This window comes from Anoplopoma fimbria, chromosome 6 (genome assembly GCF_027596085.1).
Source record: "Anoplopoma fimbria isolate UVic2021 breed Golden Eagle Sablefish chromosome 6, Afim_UVic_2022, whole genome shotgun sequence".
Taxonomy (NCBI): domain Eukaryota; kingdom Metazoa; phylum Chordata; class Actinopteri; order Perciformes; family Anoplopomatidae; genus Anoplopoma; species Anoplopoma fimbria.
The window spans coordinates 23,091,539-23,108,921 of NC_072454.1; the positions used below are offsets into that span (position 1 = coordinate 23,091,539).

The following is a 17,383-nucleotide window of genomic DNA, read 5'->3' on the forward strand; positions in this document are numbered from 1 at the left end:
GGGCAGCTGCTTGTGTCCAAGATTTCCTTAGGTGGCGGACGCAAGAAGACCGGAATCTCCCCTCTTTGAGCACAGGTGCACTCTGAGGATTTACCAGTCCTTCACAGGGGCCAGCTGGGTTCATTCTGAAGGTAAAACACACCACCCCCTAATTAAATTGTTCACAGTGTGCTGTGGACTGTCTTCTGGCATTAGCCTCATATGCTGTGTTTAGACTCAGAAAATCTCTGACATTGAGCCTCAGACAGGTTTGAGCCTATTTCTGTTTGAATGGTAAATTGAATTATCTGAACCTGCCTGGATGTTTAGCCAGGGGCCCCGCTCATCTGAGTGGGCCGTGACTGTGTGCTATCTCATCCGGCAGTGTCCCATATATGATAATTATAGTTCTGTTTGTGTCATTTGATCAGTGATTGTTGTGGCTGATCAAAATCACGATTAACAAGGACACCGGGGATGAGTAGGATTGCTTTTTTTGTGTGTTGATTTTTCTTCATGTAAACCGACTCCACACTATTATTAGATATGACTCTGTGGGCTTGGAGCCTGTTTGCAAAGGATGAATGTACACAACAGCTGCAGCTTCAGGTCCGTTGGAAGGGCATCGCTGCCTCTCCCGATTGCGCTGATTTGAGTGTCAGTGGCATATGTGTACCCTATCTTGTGTCTGTATTCAATAACTTGCTCATGCCTAGTGTCAAAAAGTTGTGCAAAGATTAAACTTCACATAAGTGTCGGCCTGAGGTGGAAGCCTGCCTGTATGCCTTCAGTTCTGGTTTCAGTGCATGAACCTGATACTCTGTCAAGGCAAGAGGAAGGCTGAAATTAGGCTAAAATAAAAAACTATTTTTACCATATATCCCCCGCTTTTAACTGCAGTCAAATAATTCAGTGTCATATTAATGTGAGTTATAATATTTCAGTACATATTAGTCTTTGTTCATATTAGCGCTCTACTATATGTATAAGATACATTATTTATCGTTATTTATTTAGCTGACGTCTGACCATTAGCCCTTCCTCCTCAAGTTACTGTAGTCGTTTAAATGGCTGGTAGACATGTCAGTCAATTAAAATGCAAAAAAAAATCATCCTTTTGTCTGCAATTTGCATATACTTTACATTACTGCTTAGTAGGGCGTCCACTTGCAATTGGTCTGCAAATTAGATTCTCAAATAACTGATCAATTGTTTGTTCAATAACATAAGAGAACATAGTGAAAAACGTCAATCACTATCTCCCAGAGCCCAAGTGGACGTTTTGCCTGTTTGCTTCTTGGTCTGATAAACAGTCCAAACCCCAAATATTTTAGTTTCCTATCAAAGCAAATAAAGAGAAGCAGCACATTTAAGAAGGTGGAATTTGATCCAGTAGTCGATTGGTGGATTGATGGTTTCAGTCATTTTCGGTGCAGTATTTAAATGAACTTGTAGACATCCATTCATCCATCATGGTGAACATTTAATTAACTTCATTTTTGTCAGTTACATTCATAACTAAACCTACGGTATGTGTTGGAAAATAAATATTTTTCCAACAGAAGTTGTGCTTTGAATTGTGTGTGGAATGTAATTGAATATCTTTTTCATTATTTCCACAGCATGGAGGAGAACAACATTGACCAGCCACCCTCGCTGTCTCAGCTCTTAAGAGAGAGCTACCTAGCGGAGGCCAGAACCCACCAGCGCCACAGTGAGATGAATCGCTCAGATGCTTCCTCCTCGCGCCTTCAGATCTACGCGTCACTCAAAGGCAAGGCCGAGGACTCTGTGGGCCACAATGATCCCCAATTACCTGACCTCTCAGCCTTCCTCAGCCAAGAGGAGCTGGATAAGAGTGTGAACCTGGCCCGCCAGGCCATCGGACATGAGCCCCGTCAGGAGAGGGCAGAGGTCAAGGCCTCTGTCACACCATTGACCCCCTCCAACATCTCCTCAGCCTCTTTCTCTGAACCCCTACATGTTGCTAACGCCTCTCCTGCCCCCTCCGCTGTGCCCTTCACCCAGCCAGCCTCTGAACCTAAAGAACTGCCAGCAACACACACAACATTCACATCAGACAGAAAGATGCACAAAGCGTCCGCACAGCAGGAAAACATGATCAGGAACACAAGGGACACCGGTGAGGGATTCAACGACTTTGACAGGGCGGGGAGGAACGCCCCGTATGGTCCGGAGACCCAGTCCAAGAAGGAGTTCCTCAACAAGGCAGCAGATTTCATCGAGGAGCTCTCCTCGCTCTTCAAGGCCAATAGCTCCAAACGGGTACGACCGAGAGCGAGCAAATCCCACAGGAGCAGGAACCAGAACAAGAGCCAGAACGACGGGACAGTCTATCCCCTCGGCCCTGACATCAGGGACCGCTCCGTCATGCCCGTGGAGGTGGAGAAGGAGAGACCCAGCCCCGCTGTTAGCCACCAACCAGAGGCCCAGCTGGACTCTAGGATCGGGCATGTGGACTTTCAGGATAGCAGGATTACCGAGGAGCTGCAGTACGACCATGTTTCCCAGGAGGTGGAGGAGGAGGCTAAAAACTGTGTCCTGACAGAAAGTCCATACGCAGAGGAGACGGCATGTGAGCCTCCCTTCTTCATCCAGAAACTGAAAAGCAGGGAGGTTCCCGAGGGCAGCAAGGTCCAGTTGGACTGCATTGTTAGAGGACTCCCTGTGCCTGAAGTCCGGTAAGTCAAACAATGACTATATGATATTGGTTTATTTCTCAGTTAGCAGACGATACAGTGAGACTTTCTGCTTCCATGCTCTTTCAAAATGAGTCTCACTGAAAAGTGTCATTGGAGATGACGCATTGTCATAGAGGATCTGGATCGTTTAAATTACCTTTTTGTCTGGAGAAGATGTTACAAGAGTTCAGGGTAAGGTGTCATGATATAAGTTTTAAGTACTGTACTTCAGTATAAAAGTAATTTCTTTTAATGCTACTTTGTACTAGAATTAATGAACTTTTTACTCCACTACATGTATCACTTAAGTTTCTAGTTACTTTAGTGATTAACATTTTTCATAAAAAACTATATCATGCATAATTATAGCTTTAACTTTCCAACCGTAGGTATATAAAAGGTTAACTAACTATCCATAACTTCAGGAGTAAACAAGTAATATATTAATACATTAATGCATCAATAAAAGTAATTAAATCATATAATATCTAATAGTTTAACACTCACAGGGGCCATTTTTCTTTTGATCATTAAAGTAAATTTTGCTAATAATACTAACATACTTTTACTTCAGTAATATTTTAAACACAGGACTTTAACTAATAATATAATAATGGAGGACTTACATATACTCCATCTATAGTTTTTTTTACCCAGTATTGCTACTTTATTGCTGCCATTGATGAGTTAATCATTTAAGGGATAAATGCTCAGTTTATTTAAGAATTAAGAAGTTATGTTTTTAAAAATGTAATGGTCAATTTATTGCGTTCAGAGTTTTTAACTCTCAAATATCTATATGTATCTATCTATCTATCTATATATATATATCAGTCAGACTAGTGTCTACATTGTGTTAAAGATGGAGCAATGTGTGCGTCCTCAACAATGCTGAATTACTATTACAAAGTGTTTTGTGAACTGTGAGTAAAGATGAATGATGTTTCTCTCTTGGGGGAGATCCAGACCGAAGTGACGTGTGACGATAACCAACAGCTGATGCTGAATGGTGTGAGTGTGTGTTTGTGTGTGTGTTCGTTGGTGGTCAGGGTTATGTCTGGGACAAGGAGAATGTGAAAAATAGGAGATACATTTACAGCTCTCATTGTATTCAGATGGTAGGGTAAAGCAGAGTACATTTTGAAGACTAACATGACGTTATGCACAAATTTACACTCTTGTCAATGCTTGTCATATGCTATTTTATGGCAGTTTTGGCAGATATGTTTAGAAACCCTGGCTTGGCCTGTACTCCCAGGAAAACAAAGCCTTCAACTGAAGTGAAGCTGAGGCTTCAGAATATAGGGGCCAAAGGCTTGTTAGTCGTACTGAACATTGTTGAGCCACCAACATATATGTGTCCAGGGAGAATGTAGCTCTCTGCCATTTTTAGACTGGGCTGGCACTGCGAGCTGTAGTCACGTCTGATAATGGAACGTCTGAGCTCTTGACAGAAGCATGAGGAGTTTGGTGAGAGGATGATTTATACTGTTATTGCTTAACCACATATTTATACGGTTTGTTTTTGGTTTCAGTGTCTTACAAAGATACAAGTCTGAAGATTTGAGTTCTGTTTTAGTGGTTTTTACTTTACAAATTGTTATGTCCTTAGCATTGTGTTCAAGCTTGGCTCTTATTTGATATATTCTGTTAAGATAAAGATCTTTGTGCTTGTTCCTCCTGCCCCCTGCAGCTGCTGGGTTAGTAACTATGACTTAAACAAGTTCCAAATAGAGTTGTCAGGTTCATATTTCCCATCAGTTTGCAGTGGTGTACTCTCTCTGGTGTGTCAGGGTATAGCATTGTGTGTTTACTGAGTCTATGTTTAGCATTATGCATATGTGATTGGGTCAGCCAGTCAGAGCCCCCAGGCTCCAGCGGGGAATCTCCTCCCTGGTTCTGAAGTCCAGAGGGAAAATAGCCCCGACAGGTGCAGCAAACGGGGTCTCTGCCATCTCCTCTACTACTCATGCTTTCAATTTAGTCCCTTACTCATTAGAAATGACATAGCTCGCCTCAGACAGAACATTGACATACCACCCCAGGGTGTCTAGTATAGTTGTGTAATGGCCTGCATAGTTATTTGAAAAAATGGTTTCATATACTGCATGTGATCTGTGAGGATCTGGATATGATTTATGATTGTACGATGACATCTTGCCAGAGAGTAACACATCAGCTCATTCCTCTTTGTTTATTGGCTGGGTTTTATAAAGCACCAGGACCTCATCTACTCAAAATAGATGTGCTTTGACGTAGAGGCCCGTTGCATTATGTTGCCGGTCAGGACTGGGGAAATTATAGATGTACTATTATAGTTTTACAATGAATAAATAGACTATTGACAACTGCATCTCCAATGTACTGGACTCTACTTAGTAGGACTAATGACTGGTACGTAATGTTAGCCATGTAGAACGATATTATTCTTGTAATAAGAATTTCTACCCATTTATTCATGTTTGAAAGCATAAAATTATAGATTACAACACTGATTTTTGGCTATAGGACGCTGACCTGACATAAGCTCCTGAACTTGTGTCCAGCCAGAGATTTTTGTTTCATGTCATCCTTTGTCCCTCCCCACATTAATAAAGGCAATAAATAAAACTTAAGAAAACACAAGATTTGACAATTAATTACCTAAACTTTCATTAAATCATCTCATCTTCATAACATCAACATTTGTTCATTGAAGCAGCCTCTAAATCTGCTTCTTGTCTTACAGGGAAAGGGATACAGCTTGCTCATCAAAACATTTTGCTCTTGGTCTGCATAACTCTGCTGGATGGCACAGAGCCAGGGGCACTATTAGGGAACTGGGAAAGACACTGCACCCTCTGACACCAAATGGTGTCAGAGGGTTAACAGAAGGAAAAAGGGAACTGTGTAAAGATAGGGTTTTAAAATAGAAAAGCAAGAGTAGGAATATCCTACTGGATTAATAGTTAATTCATATAACAATATCACTGAAGTGGAAAAGAAGTGGATTACGTGTTGAAAACAGCTCAAGTAAAGTTACATTACAGATTGTACATATAGTCAAGGTGAACATGTCAGTAACTATTTCATTAAAATATACTCTACCCACCAACTCACGTCAATTCTGACCAACATGTATGTAGTGGTTCCAATATCTATTTAAAGTTATATTGATCACCATATTAATGACAACCTGTGAAAGTTTAATGTTTACATTCAGTGTTTCTCACCCAAACACGGTGCGTGTAACCTCGAGGTCTAACAAGCAATTCCTTCCTCATAAAACATTTGCAAAGCTGACTTTTTTTACATCCATGTTTATCTATCAGTCTTCTTCTGCACTGCCGCTCATGCACAAATCAAACAAAAGAGAGATACACTAACAAAAACTCCAAAGGGTACCTTTAAAGCTAATTGTAGGATGCAATTTACACAAAGGTGATTTTCTCCAACACATTTGCATATCCGACATGCTTTAAAAAAATAAAAAATATCTAAAATACAAGAAGTAAAATAATGTAGAATTGCACTGAGCATTGTGGTGTATATGTTTAATTTCAGGTGGTTTTGTGAGGGCAAGGAGCTGGACAACAGCCCTGACATTCAGATCATCACCGACGGCGAGCTGCACTCTCTGATCATCGCAGAGGCCTTCGAGGAAGACACTGGACGTTACTCTTGCTTTGCATCTAATTTCTATGGCACTGACTCAACGTCGGCGGAGATCTATGTCGAAGGTGATTCTCATGGTTCTTTGTCACTGACACTTTTACGGTTCAGTTAAACACGGTCTGTGATAGAGTTGTGTGCGCTTGTTTGTTAAAACCTACAGGTGCCTCCTCTACGGACTCTGAGGGGGAGCAGCACTTTGAACATGTAGCCCAGTGAGTTTAACCACATTGTCATTGAGACCCTCTGATAAAAATAACTGATGTGGATTTTTCCTAAATGAGACTGTTCCTTTCCTCCCTCTGTGATTTTCAAAGGCTGCAGAAGAAGTCTTCACCTCCCTCATCGAGCCAAACTCTCTCTGCAGAAGAGGAAGACCCTCCATCATCCCAACCTGCAGCAGCCACTGAGGAGCCAGAGGAGCAGATCTCCTCTCCACCAACTAACCCAATACTCCCAGAACCTCTTCTACCAGTCCGAACATTGGCTACCATACTTCCAGTCGCAGAGCCTTCTAAGCCATCTGTGGCATCCACAGCACACCCTGCTCCGGAGGAGGCAACAGTGTCACCTGTGCAGGTGTTTCCTACTTTGCCACCTGGTGATACAGAACTTTCAGGAGCCCAGGAGGTGTCAACATCTGTCACAGCCACAGTGCCACCATTCCAGACGGCTGCATCGATAGCTACATCACTGCCTTTGAACGCAACGTTCTCGCCTGCGCTGCCTGTCCTATCGGCTCCAACACAAACACCCCAACCTGAGGTAGAAGAGCTTAAACGATTCCTTCCTCTTTTAATTGTTGTCCACTGATTGTTTTTGTATATTTTATTTAACACGTGTGTTTTTTTATATTCAGAGTCAAACCTCCAACCACAACTATCTACAAGGGTTGAACGCCCATCCCATCATGGCTGCCCCTGTATTCACAAAGGTAAAATCATTCTTAGCAGAATTTACATCACTGCATTCTGTAATGCATTTATTGACGTAACATACTCACTGTCATGTCCCACCAGAGCCTGCAGGACCTCCTTGCGTCAGAAGGCCAGCTGGTGGTGCTGGAGTGCCGTGTGAAAGGGGCACCATCCCCTCAAGTGGACTGGTACAGAGAGGGGAAAATTATAGAGGACTCTCCTGACTTCAGGATCCTGGAGAAAAGTAAGTTAAGCTGCTGCTCCACTACTGCCGTAATATTGGACTTGCTGATTTGCAATTGAGTTAAATTCAATATATTTCTGCAATCTCAGTTTAGTATTTCTTAGAAACCTTGACATGCCGTCAAGAAAATGAAAAAGAAACAATGATGCTACAATAAAAACACAAGTCTCCAAATTGCCTGATTAAGTAAAATAAATAACTTTTGAATAATTACACTTTGTTAGTGTACTGTATGTCCATTGAGTATTCATAATGTAGCGAGACATAAAAACCTAGAGTCCTTAATAATTTAAATAAAGTCCTGTCCAATGCGGGTTGAGGAATATTATTAATGAGCCTAAAATGCTGAAAAATATTGATATTACTGTAAAATATTTTCAGGTTACAAATGTGTTTACATGCAGAAATGTGGTGTACATAATAATAATAACATCTCATAATACAGTGTTGAAGTCTGGAATTCAGCAGCATAAATATACTAAATATATTTCTCAGAGAAGTGTAAATAATTGACAAATAAAGGTCATCTTGCATCAACTGATTGTGGAATGTGATGAGTGATAATAATGACTCTCAGAGAAGTGCCACATATTCTTAAACCATAACGTTTATCACAGTTTCATAATGATTTTGGTGCTTTTTTCCGTTTCAGAGCCCAGATCTCCAGCCGAATCAGGTACATATTGAATTAAAGTGTTGACTGCGACATAGAAGCTGCGGTCTGTATATGATGCTGCAGTGTGTACATATTAATCTGCTCAGATGTTTATAGTCATTGGCAAAGGCTGCTGCTATTCTTCTGTACATAAGCCAGAGCTGCTTGTCCCTGGACCATATAAGGTAGTCTCTCATCCTGTGTCAAACCACCATGGCAGATCACTTCAACCTGCTTTAGCTGCAGATAGACTCTCAGTGACACAGAGAAACCTCACTGCGCATCTTTCCTCATGATATGTAGTTCAGAAGTAAATATAATTCAGTCATACAAACCAACGTGAGTATGTGAGTATCATGTCTTTTTCATTTTTTCCTCAAGAGGGAATATGCACCCTGGTCATTGCTGAGGTCTTTCCTGAAGATTCGGGAATGTTTACTTGCACAGCAAGCAACAACTATGGAACCGTGTCCAGCGCTGCAACACTAAGGGTCAAAGGTAACGCTCCTGTTTTACTTTCAGCTATGATTTATTCTTATAAAAGAGCATGGAAAATACTGATATGTGTCTGTCTGATTCTCATCAGGCAATGGCAGCAACAGCAACCACGTGAGACCTTTCAGCAGTTTGACAGTGAAGTCCAATCAAATCCAAGAACCATCATCAGCTCCCACCGTAAACCCTCAACCGGAGGTTACTGTGACCAACAGCATCAAGCCCCACTCCAGCACCATTCGCCTAGACCCGTTGGTCTCTACCACCATACGTCTGGACCCCTTGAGCACCAGCACCCTCCGTCTTGACCCCCATGGCTTCAGCATGTTGCGTCCAGACCCCTTCCGTACCAGTCTACCCAGTCTGGAACCCTCCAGCCTGAGCAGCGGCTCCTGCTCCTCTCGCAGCACCAGCACCCCAAACCTAGATCCTTCCTCAATCCACCAGAACCTCCCTGGATCCAGTGGACCACATCCAGAACCACAGAGCTGCAGACAGGTTCTCTCATACCCAAAACCCTTCACTTCTCAGTTTGCAGTTGAGACTTCAGCTGAGCAGGAAGTGTCCCCACCTTCGGTGACATCGCCTGATACGAGCCCCAAAGTCAAGGGGACCCCAAACCATCAGAATGGGAGCCTCATTGTGGTGCCCCTCCCTGATCCCCCTCCTAACTCCTGCCTAAAGACAGGCGCCCAGACAAACCACAAAGACTCACGCTCCGGCGCCAGAGTTGGCCTGCGTGTACACTTCAAACTGCCTGAGGATGAGGAGGATGAACAAAGTGATGCATCCAGTCAGTTGGATGAGGACGCAACCAATTCAGTCAACAAAGGACCACCACCAGTGCTGACTAAACCCAAACTGTGAGTAGAGCAAATAAAATAAAAAAAACACATAGAAGCACATGAGTCTCCTTTCACAACTGTGCTGAAACTTTATTAAAAGTGAATTAGATGGGCTGTTTAGAGAGGTGGGAGGTTCCTCACCCTCGTGCTCAACTAGCAGCTGCATTCAGTTGCAATTCATAACTGAATGCATGCAGACTTCCAATGTGGACCTTCCAGCTTTCTAAAACCAGGGATGGCATTTTCTATTTGTAAGTGAACCTCTATGCATTTATGTTCATCTCATATTTCTGATAATGCTATAGATATAGATAGAAGATATATATAGAAATATTTTATGCTATGATGAGCTGTTTACTGCTGTTTTATACATTGTAGGCTTAAAATACAAAATGACAATTTGTCCTGCATCGTTTCGTTAATCAATATTTGCAGTGATTTGATGACACATAAATGAGAGCCCCCTGTTTAGAATGAAAGCTGCAAGTGTCTCGAGCTTGCACGGTGTTTTGTTTGTAGGCTACTTGTTGGTAGCCCATAAAAGGGCAGAGTATTCTTCATGCTGACCTTGGCTCATTCCTGCTGGGGTTTATAGCGTGGACTTAATTTATGAGGCAGTGCACTGAGCTGCTCTCATTTTCACCATGTATAGTGTCATTTATTGGCTTTTCTTTTTCTTTTCTTTTTTCTTTGATCAACAGGGACCCAGTCCAACTCCAGCTCCTGCACAACCAGGTCCTCATGGAGCAACAGCAGGAGACCGAACCTCAGACCCCAACCCACACCCAGCTTCAGTCCCAGAGACAATTACAGATCCAGATCCAGCCCGAGGTCCAAGGCCCCAATGAAGATCTGCTGTGGTCACCCAGAATGCACCGTGAACCGCATCCGCCACCTTTCCAGCCCCTCCTTAAAACCACGCTGCCCCCCCAACAGACGCCCCACTCTGCACCTCCGCTGACCACCACTCCCCCTGCTCCCTCTCTGAGCTCAGCTCCAACAGTCAACACCACCTATTCACCTCTTCTCAACACTTCTGCTTTGAGCACCCCTCCTTCAATTCCTCAGCTAAAGACTTCCTCCCTGGTGACCTTTCCTCCACCTCCACAGCTGAAAACAGCTCCCCCTTTCAGTATAGGTCCTGTAACCCAGATGAACACCATCCATGCCTCCCACCTAAACCTGTCCCCTGCAGCTCTTGCCAGAACTGCCCCTTCACCCCAATTTTACCCTCCGCCTGCACCAAAGCTAAGTACAGCCTTTACAGGTCCAACCACGGCCTTACAGCAGATCACATCTCCTGCTCCGCTGTTGAGAAGCACCCACGCCTCCCTCATGAACCTCACCGCCACCTCCCACACCTTCAACTACGCCCGGCCTAAAGAGTTCATAGCTGCTCAGACCTTCTCACCAGTCAGGAGTCCTTCTCCGACAGAATCCCCGGTCCCTCTGCTGCAAGAATTGGCCGCTGAGCTCAACTCCTCCGCAGCCAGCTCCCCTACTCTCCCACCATTCTCCCCGCCACCAAGGATCTTCCCCACACGGGTGCTCAGGTCTCCCAACAGCCCTCCCTCCCTCGTGTCGTCACCCACAACGGTGTCGGCGGCATTCCTGAACGCCATAAGAGCCCAGTCGCCTCCCCAGGCCTCCTCTCCCACGTCCAGCAGCTCCACCCCCAGCCCCATTCAAAACCCTGTGGCGTTCCTGAGCTCCGTCCTGCCGTCCCTGACGCCGAGTCAGCCCACCAACTCAATGGGCCTGCCCAAGGGAGCTCCTTTAGGGTACGCACTTTCTGATGGACTTCAATGCTCATGATATTGGTGGACTGTCACATGTACACAACACCTTTTTCCCTTCTGTCTTTTCAGGATGAAAAGGAACGTACCAAAGGTGCGCCTCCCGTCGATTGAAGACATTCACGGAAGCAAGGAAATTCTTCTCCACGATATTGAGAAAAAGCTTAGATTTAAAGAAGATGCTCATCATTTCCCCCATCAACAGGTAGAAAGTAGTTTCCACCTCTGCTTGATTTCTTCAATTGCAGTGATGTGGTGGTGAATATGTATTATAATGCAAACTACTACAAAAAAAATAAAAAAAAATCACTGAATTCTATGAATATAAAGTGGATTTCACCCTCATCACATCCTTGCTCATAAATGTCAATAAATGATCTGTTTGTTGACATGTAGGTATGTGATCGGAACATTGTAACTGGGCAACAGTTTTAAGCTTTTAAGAATGAAGTTATGTAGTTACTGATTATTAACCAATGACTGTGCTGTATTCTCACTTGTCTCCAGGTTTCTAGTTATGAATTCATTTTGAATAATATATTAAAAAAGATAATAAAGGACAGATATTTCAAAACGTAAAATGATAAAGGGATGGTAAATCGTTCAGATTGACTCAGAGGCAATGAGGAACAACTCCATTCAGCAGAGCATCAGCCATCATTCCCTCCACAGCTATTCATTGTTGTATGTCCTTGTAGCATAACAACATGCGCATGCTATTAACAATTAGCTTGTGTGTTATTCCATCAGTAGGCCTATGTGTTTGTGTGTAGAGTATGTGTGTCTTCATCCATCCCTATCCTCTCATAGAAGCTGAGTAATGAGGGGAAAACAGCGAGCAGACCCCTTGGACCAAACATTCCTGCTACTGTCATTAACTATGATGAGGTACAAGGATCTTCCCGTCCAAAGCACTGATTTGCTCGAGCCGTATGGGTTATTAGAATGTTTCAGAACGAGATTTAAAAAACTTAATTGCCTAAAAACCATGGTTAATATCTCTAATCAAGCATTCCAGCTTTTGTACTAATATATAACCTGCATTTAGTGTTGGGGAGTATTGAACTACATCTCTGTGTAGTGCCTGCCTGCAAGTGCAAGCGTTCATTATTTACAGCAATTTGAAAGACGTTTTAGTTGTATGATGTTACTAAACTGACGAGTAAGACAACAAGCCATTTTTTAAGACCAGCGCTAAAGACAGTCAAATGTTCAAAAAAGGTTAAATATTTATGTATGACCTGTGAACAAGTGCTTGCATGTGATTTTTTTAACAATATTTAGTTATAATTAAATATGTACACTGTCAATTTGATCTTTTTTATTAACTACTTTTTCTTAGTCCCGGTTTAGTAAACCCGGTAGCTTTGCTGTAATTCAACTTATTTTAGAGTGAAGCTTTGCTTTCACTCTACTGTTGTGTAGTGCTGTATTCTCCAGTTTTCAGTTAACCAATTTTACATTTTCCCCACTGAAGCTTGCAGCCCGTTTCTTCTGTTTGCATTTCAGATTTTCCCAAAAGGCCGGCATCACAACTTTTCTGAAACCAAAAAACAACCTCAACTCACAAACCTGCATATTGCTGTTTCATTTCACACTCTTTAACAATATCCTGCTAGTTTTGTCTTTCAACTCTGCAGTTCACCTCTAGACTTCATCTTCCTCTGTTCTCTGTTTAACCTTCAGCCCAGAAATTTTGTTTGGTTGGATGAGCAAAATGTTTTACCAACCAGGAATGATACCGCCTGACAGATGCCATGCCACTGCATGATAATCATCAAATAGTGGTTTAAAGTGACATGAGTTATAGATTGTTACTTTAATACCACAATTGATACCTGATAAATAGATGCACGTTGTTTCATGTTCCTGATTATTTCATGCCTTTCTGAGAGCATTTGTTGCTTGTCTCAAAACAAATGTAATGCAAACGTTGATCGTGGTGATTACTTTTATGTGGTGGATTTCCTTTTCCAGGAGTACAAAGTGTCCAATTTCGAGCAGAGACTAATGAGCGAGATCGAATTCCGTTTGGAGCGGACGCCGGTGGAGGAGTCCGATGATGAGGTGCAGCACGATGACGTCCCTACAGGAAGATGCATCGCGCCCATATTTGACAAGAAACTGAAGAACTTCAGAGCCATGGAAGGAGTGCCTGTCACTTTGTCATGTAAAGTAGTGGGAATCCCTTTTCCAAAGGTGAGAGGTCATCAACTATGTCACACAAATGACAGCATGCTCTTGTCACTTTTATCCCTTACATTTATCCTGTTTCCGTATTGTTTTGACAGTAGCATTATTCCTACACAGTGATTAAACCTATTCTTAAATCTTCAAAAAATGACCCAAAGCTTCCTCTCAGCTATAGGGGTTTAAGCCTTATCAGTTGTGTATATAAATTATATTCTTCACTTTTACATGGCAGACTTGTAAATCACCTTGACAGGACAGGTTTTCTTGCAGACGAGCAAAATGGATTTAGAAAAGCCAGAGCATGTGTTGATCATATATGTATAGTCACTTCCATTATACGTGCAAGGATTAAGGAGAATGGGTCTACATTTGTTTGTTTTATTGATTTCCAGAAGGCATTTGACTGGATTAATAGGGAACTTCTTGAATATAGGTTATTAAATTCTGGTATAAACGGGAAGTTTTATTTTGCCTTAAAGTCCCGTTATCAAGCACCTGTTGCTCATGTTCAAGTGAATGAATGCACAACTGGATGGTTTTTCCAACAATTTGGTGTGAAGCAAGGAGATGTTTTGTCTCCAACATTGTTTTCCATTTATATTAATGATTTAGCTCTACAAATTAAAGCTTCTAATTTGGGGGTCAAAACAGATGATCAGACAGTGGGCATGGAAATGGAGGCTAGTGGTAAATCAAGACAAAACACGAATAGTTCATTTTAGACACAAATCATTACAGAGAAGTTCCGTTGTTTTTAACTTTGGTTCAACAGTGCTATCTTACACTGAACAGTATAAATATCTTGGCATTACCCTCGACGAGCACATGATATTTAAAGAAGCTGTCAATGTTCTAGCTCAGTCAGTGGGAAGAGCAATAGGATCTGTACTGAACAAAGTTAAACATTGTGGTAATTTAGGATTTCATACTTATACACAACTATATAACTCATGGGTATGTCCTGTGTCTGACTATGTTTCTGGTGTTTGGGGTTTCCGTGAGCACACAAGATGCAACACTGTGCACCACAGAGCTATTAGATCATTCTTGGGAGTTCAAAAATCAACATCAGTTTTGGCCATTCCTGGGGATATGGGTTGGGAACCACCAAACATCCGACATAAATGTCAAATGCTTCGACTTTGGAATAGACTGGTGAAGATGTCTGATCAGAGACTTACAAAAAAGATATTTCATTGGGACATTTTGCATGGCCATCCCTGGGCTAAGGGTTTGAAATCTCTGTTTAATATGACCGACTTGTCTTTCATTTTTCAGAACAGGTTACTTTGTAATATTCAGGAGATTAGGACCAAACTGTTTCTTATGCATAAAGAAAATATGGTCTGTTGACATTTGGTGTAAACCAAGGTTACGAAGTTATTGTCTCATAAAGAATAACTATAATGCAGAACTTTATCTTAAGTACAACTTAAACAAAAGACAAAGATCCTTATGTGCACAGTTACGCTCAGGAACATTACCATTAGCCCTAGAGACCGGTAGGTTTCATTCCACTCCAGAGGAGGACAGAATCTGTTTGTTGCGTGAGCTCGGGGAAATTGAGAATGAGATGCACTTTTTGTTTTACTGTCCTGTCTACGAGGACATAAAGGATGTCCTCTTTAGTAAAATGACTTCCATTTATGTTGAATTCTTTTGGCTGGATGACTATGAAAAACTTGAGTAGTGTTTCAGGAAAGGAACCTTCTTTGTAGCAGATGGAGAAAAGGCAGAATGTTTTGTGTGGTGAAGCAACCTGTTATTCTGTAATCAAATGTGACTTGATGAGATGTGGATCCACTGCAGCTGTATTTTATTTGCCAGGCCTTGGAGAAAAGGCAGAATGTTTTGTGTGGTGAAGCAACCTGTTATTCTGTAATCTATCTATCTATTTATCCTCCACATGTGTTCTCTCATCAGGTTTACTGGTTCAAGGACGGTAAGCAGGTCTTGAGGAAGAACACCCAATACAAGAAGATCAGAGAGGGGGATGGGACCTGTGCTTTACATATAGAGTCAACGACCAATGACGACGACGGCAACTACACCATCATGGCAGCTAATCCACAGGTGATACCTCACACTTCCTGTTTATACTGCCAACGTCTTCTCAGCAGCTGCAAAATTTAATATTTGATATTTAATGACCATCAGGGACGAATAAGCTGCTCGGGTCATTTGATAGTCCAAACGGGACCTCCCCGAAACCGAATGACACCTATTCACTCTCAGAGGTGAGCAGGAACTGAGTGTGCAGTGTGATCTGCAGAGGTAAGAAGAAGCCCTCTGCAGCATGAGGAACCAGCCAATTATTGATTATCCTCCCTGACAATAGTGATATTTTGTGAGCATGTGTATCTAAACTAAAATGCTAACATACACCACGATAAATACCAACGTGGGTTAACCTCAAAGCGTGCCTTTGTGCCCCAAAACATGCTCTGCTCATGTTTTTCAGGGTGCGAGCCCGCATACAGGAAGTCGAAAGTGAGCAAACCCAGGAACAATTTTTTCGGCCTCACTTCCTCCAGGCTCCGGGGGACATGCTGGCTCATGAAGGAAGGCTATGTAGACTAGACTGTAAGGTAGGCAGCAGGTCTTGGTGTGTAGCACTAGAAAGATATTGAATTTTTGCCTCACTTTATTTTCAACGTTTTTTTCCTACAGGTGAGTGGCCTCCCCAACCCAGAACTCATGTGGTTGGTCAACGGGAGGCCAATCTATCCAGACATTTACCACAAGATGTTGGTGCGGGAGAATGGCATCCATTCTCTGGTCATTGATCCCCTGACACAGAATGACGCCGGCACATACACGTGCATCGCCAGCAACAAAGCCGGGCAGAGCTCCTTTAGTCTAGAGCTTAAAGTTGTGGGTAAGGACTGGACATGGTCAATGAAAAGGAATGAATTGTTCATACACAAATCAGTTGAATATAGTGTGATGTCCCATGCCCTGTTTGGAAGTTCATGTAATCTAAGTCATGTCCACTTCAGAGAAAGAGATGAAGCACCCTCCCCAGTTTGTGGAGAAGTTGCAGAACATGGGTATTCCTGATGGGACTCCAGTCAGGTTGGAGTGTCGGGTGGTGGGCATGCCCCCTCCAGTCATCTTCTGGAAGAAAGACAATGACACCATTCCTAAAACTAAGGACAGGATCAGGTCAGTAGGAGTTCTGAGCCTCTTTGTGTAGCTGTTTTAATACCGTGTACTGCAACGTAATAGTTTCAAAGATCTCTATTGGAACTGGAATGAATTCTCCATGATCTGTTTTATTTCAGCATGACCCAGGATGCAACCGGATACGTGTGTCTCCTCATCCAGCCAACAACAAAAGACGATGCTGGTTGGTACACAGTGTCAGCAAAAAACGAGGCGGGAATTGTATCCTGCACCTGCAGGCTTGATATCTACGGTGAATATTCTGTACAGCTGTGTGACTAACAGCTTTATTAACAAATATGCCTTATATTTGGTAGTAATACTAGCTGTCTGCTGCGCCTTTAGCACAGTGGCATCAGAGCATCCCTGCACCCATGAAAAAGGCTCCGCGTACGGGCAGCCGCTACGCAGCTCTGACGGGCCAGGGGCTCGACATCACGTCAGCTTTCAATACGTCGGAGAACTACCCCATCCTGTTCTCCAGCTCGCCCCCCGAGGCCATGCTGGAGAGTGAGGAGCTGTGAAACTGCAGCCCGGCGACCCTCAGAGTTCTCCCAGCACACACTGAGGTCAAAACCATGGAGGACTAAAAGGAGAATGACAAGCAGATTGCCATGTGATTTGTGTGATGCATTTGATGTGGTACAATGAATGGCAATGAATTATTGTGTTAAAGCTATCAGCACTGATAGTGGGTTTGTCACCATTCCTATTTACTCAAGTCATATGAAACGTGTTTCA

The 17,383-nt window shown here is 42.7% G+C and overlaps 1 protein-coding gene across 2 annotated transcripts; it reads left to right on the plus strand.

Annotated features, from left to right (window-relative positions):
• Positions 1-1,602: 1,602 nt before the first annotated feature.
• On the plus strand, positions 1,603-17,174 carry mypn (myopalladin). 2 transcript variants are annotated; one of them, XM_054600478.1, is made up of 20 exons: positions 1,603-2,681; positions 6,225-6,400; positions 6,496-6,547; positions 6,650-7,097; positions 7,192-7,266; positions 7,352-7,493; positions 8,146-8,169; positions 8,530-8,646; positions 8,735-9,506; positions 10,190-11,269; positions 11,357-11,489; positions 12,095-12,172; positions 13,262-13,483; positions 15,401-15,550; positions 15,635-15,714; positions 15,939-16,065; positions 16,148-16,355; positions 16,477-16,642; positions 16,762-16,895; positions 16,988-17,174. In XM_054600478.1, the coding sequence occupies exons 1-20, from the start codon at positions 1,603-1,605 to the stop codon at positions 17,164-17,166; spliced, it is 5,442 nt and encodes a 1,813-aa protein (XP_054456453.1). In that variant the 3' UTR covers positions 17,167-17,174. The 2 variants fall into 2 exon arrangements, with proteins under 2 accessions (XP_054456453.1, XP_054456454.1); XM_054600479.1 differs by lacking the exon at positions 8,146-8,169.
• Positions 17,175-17,383: the final 209 nt, after the last annotated feature.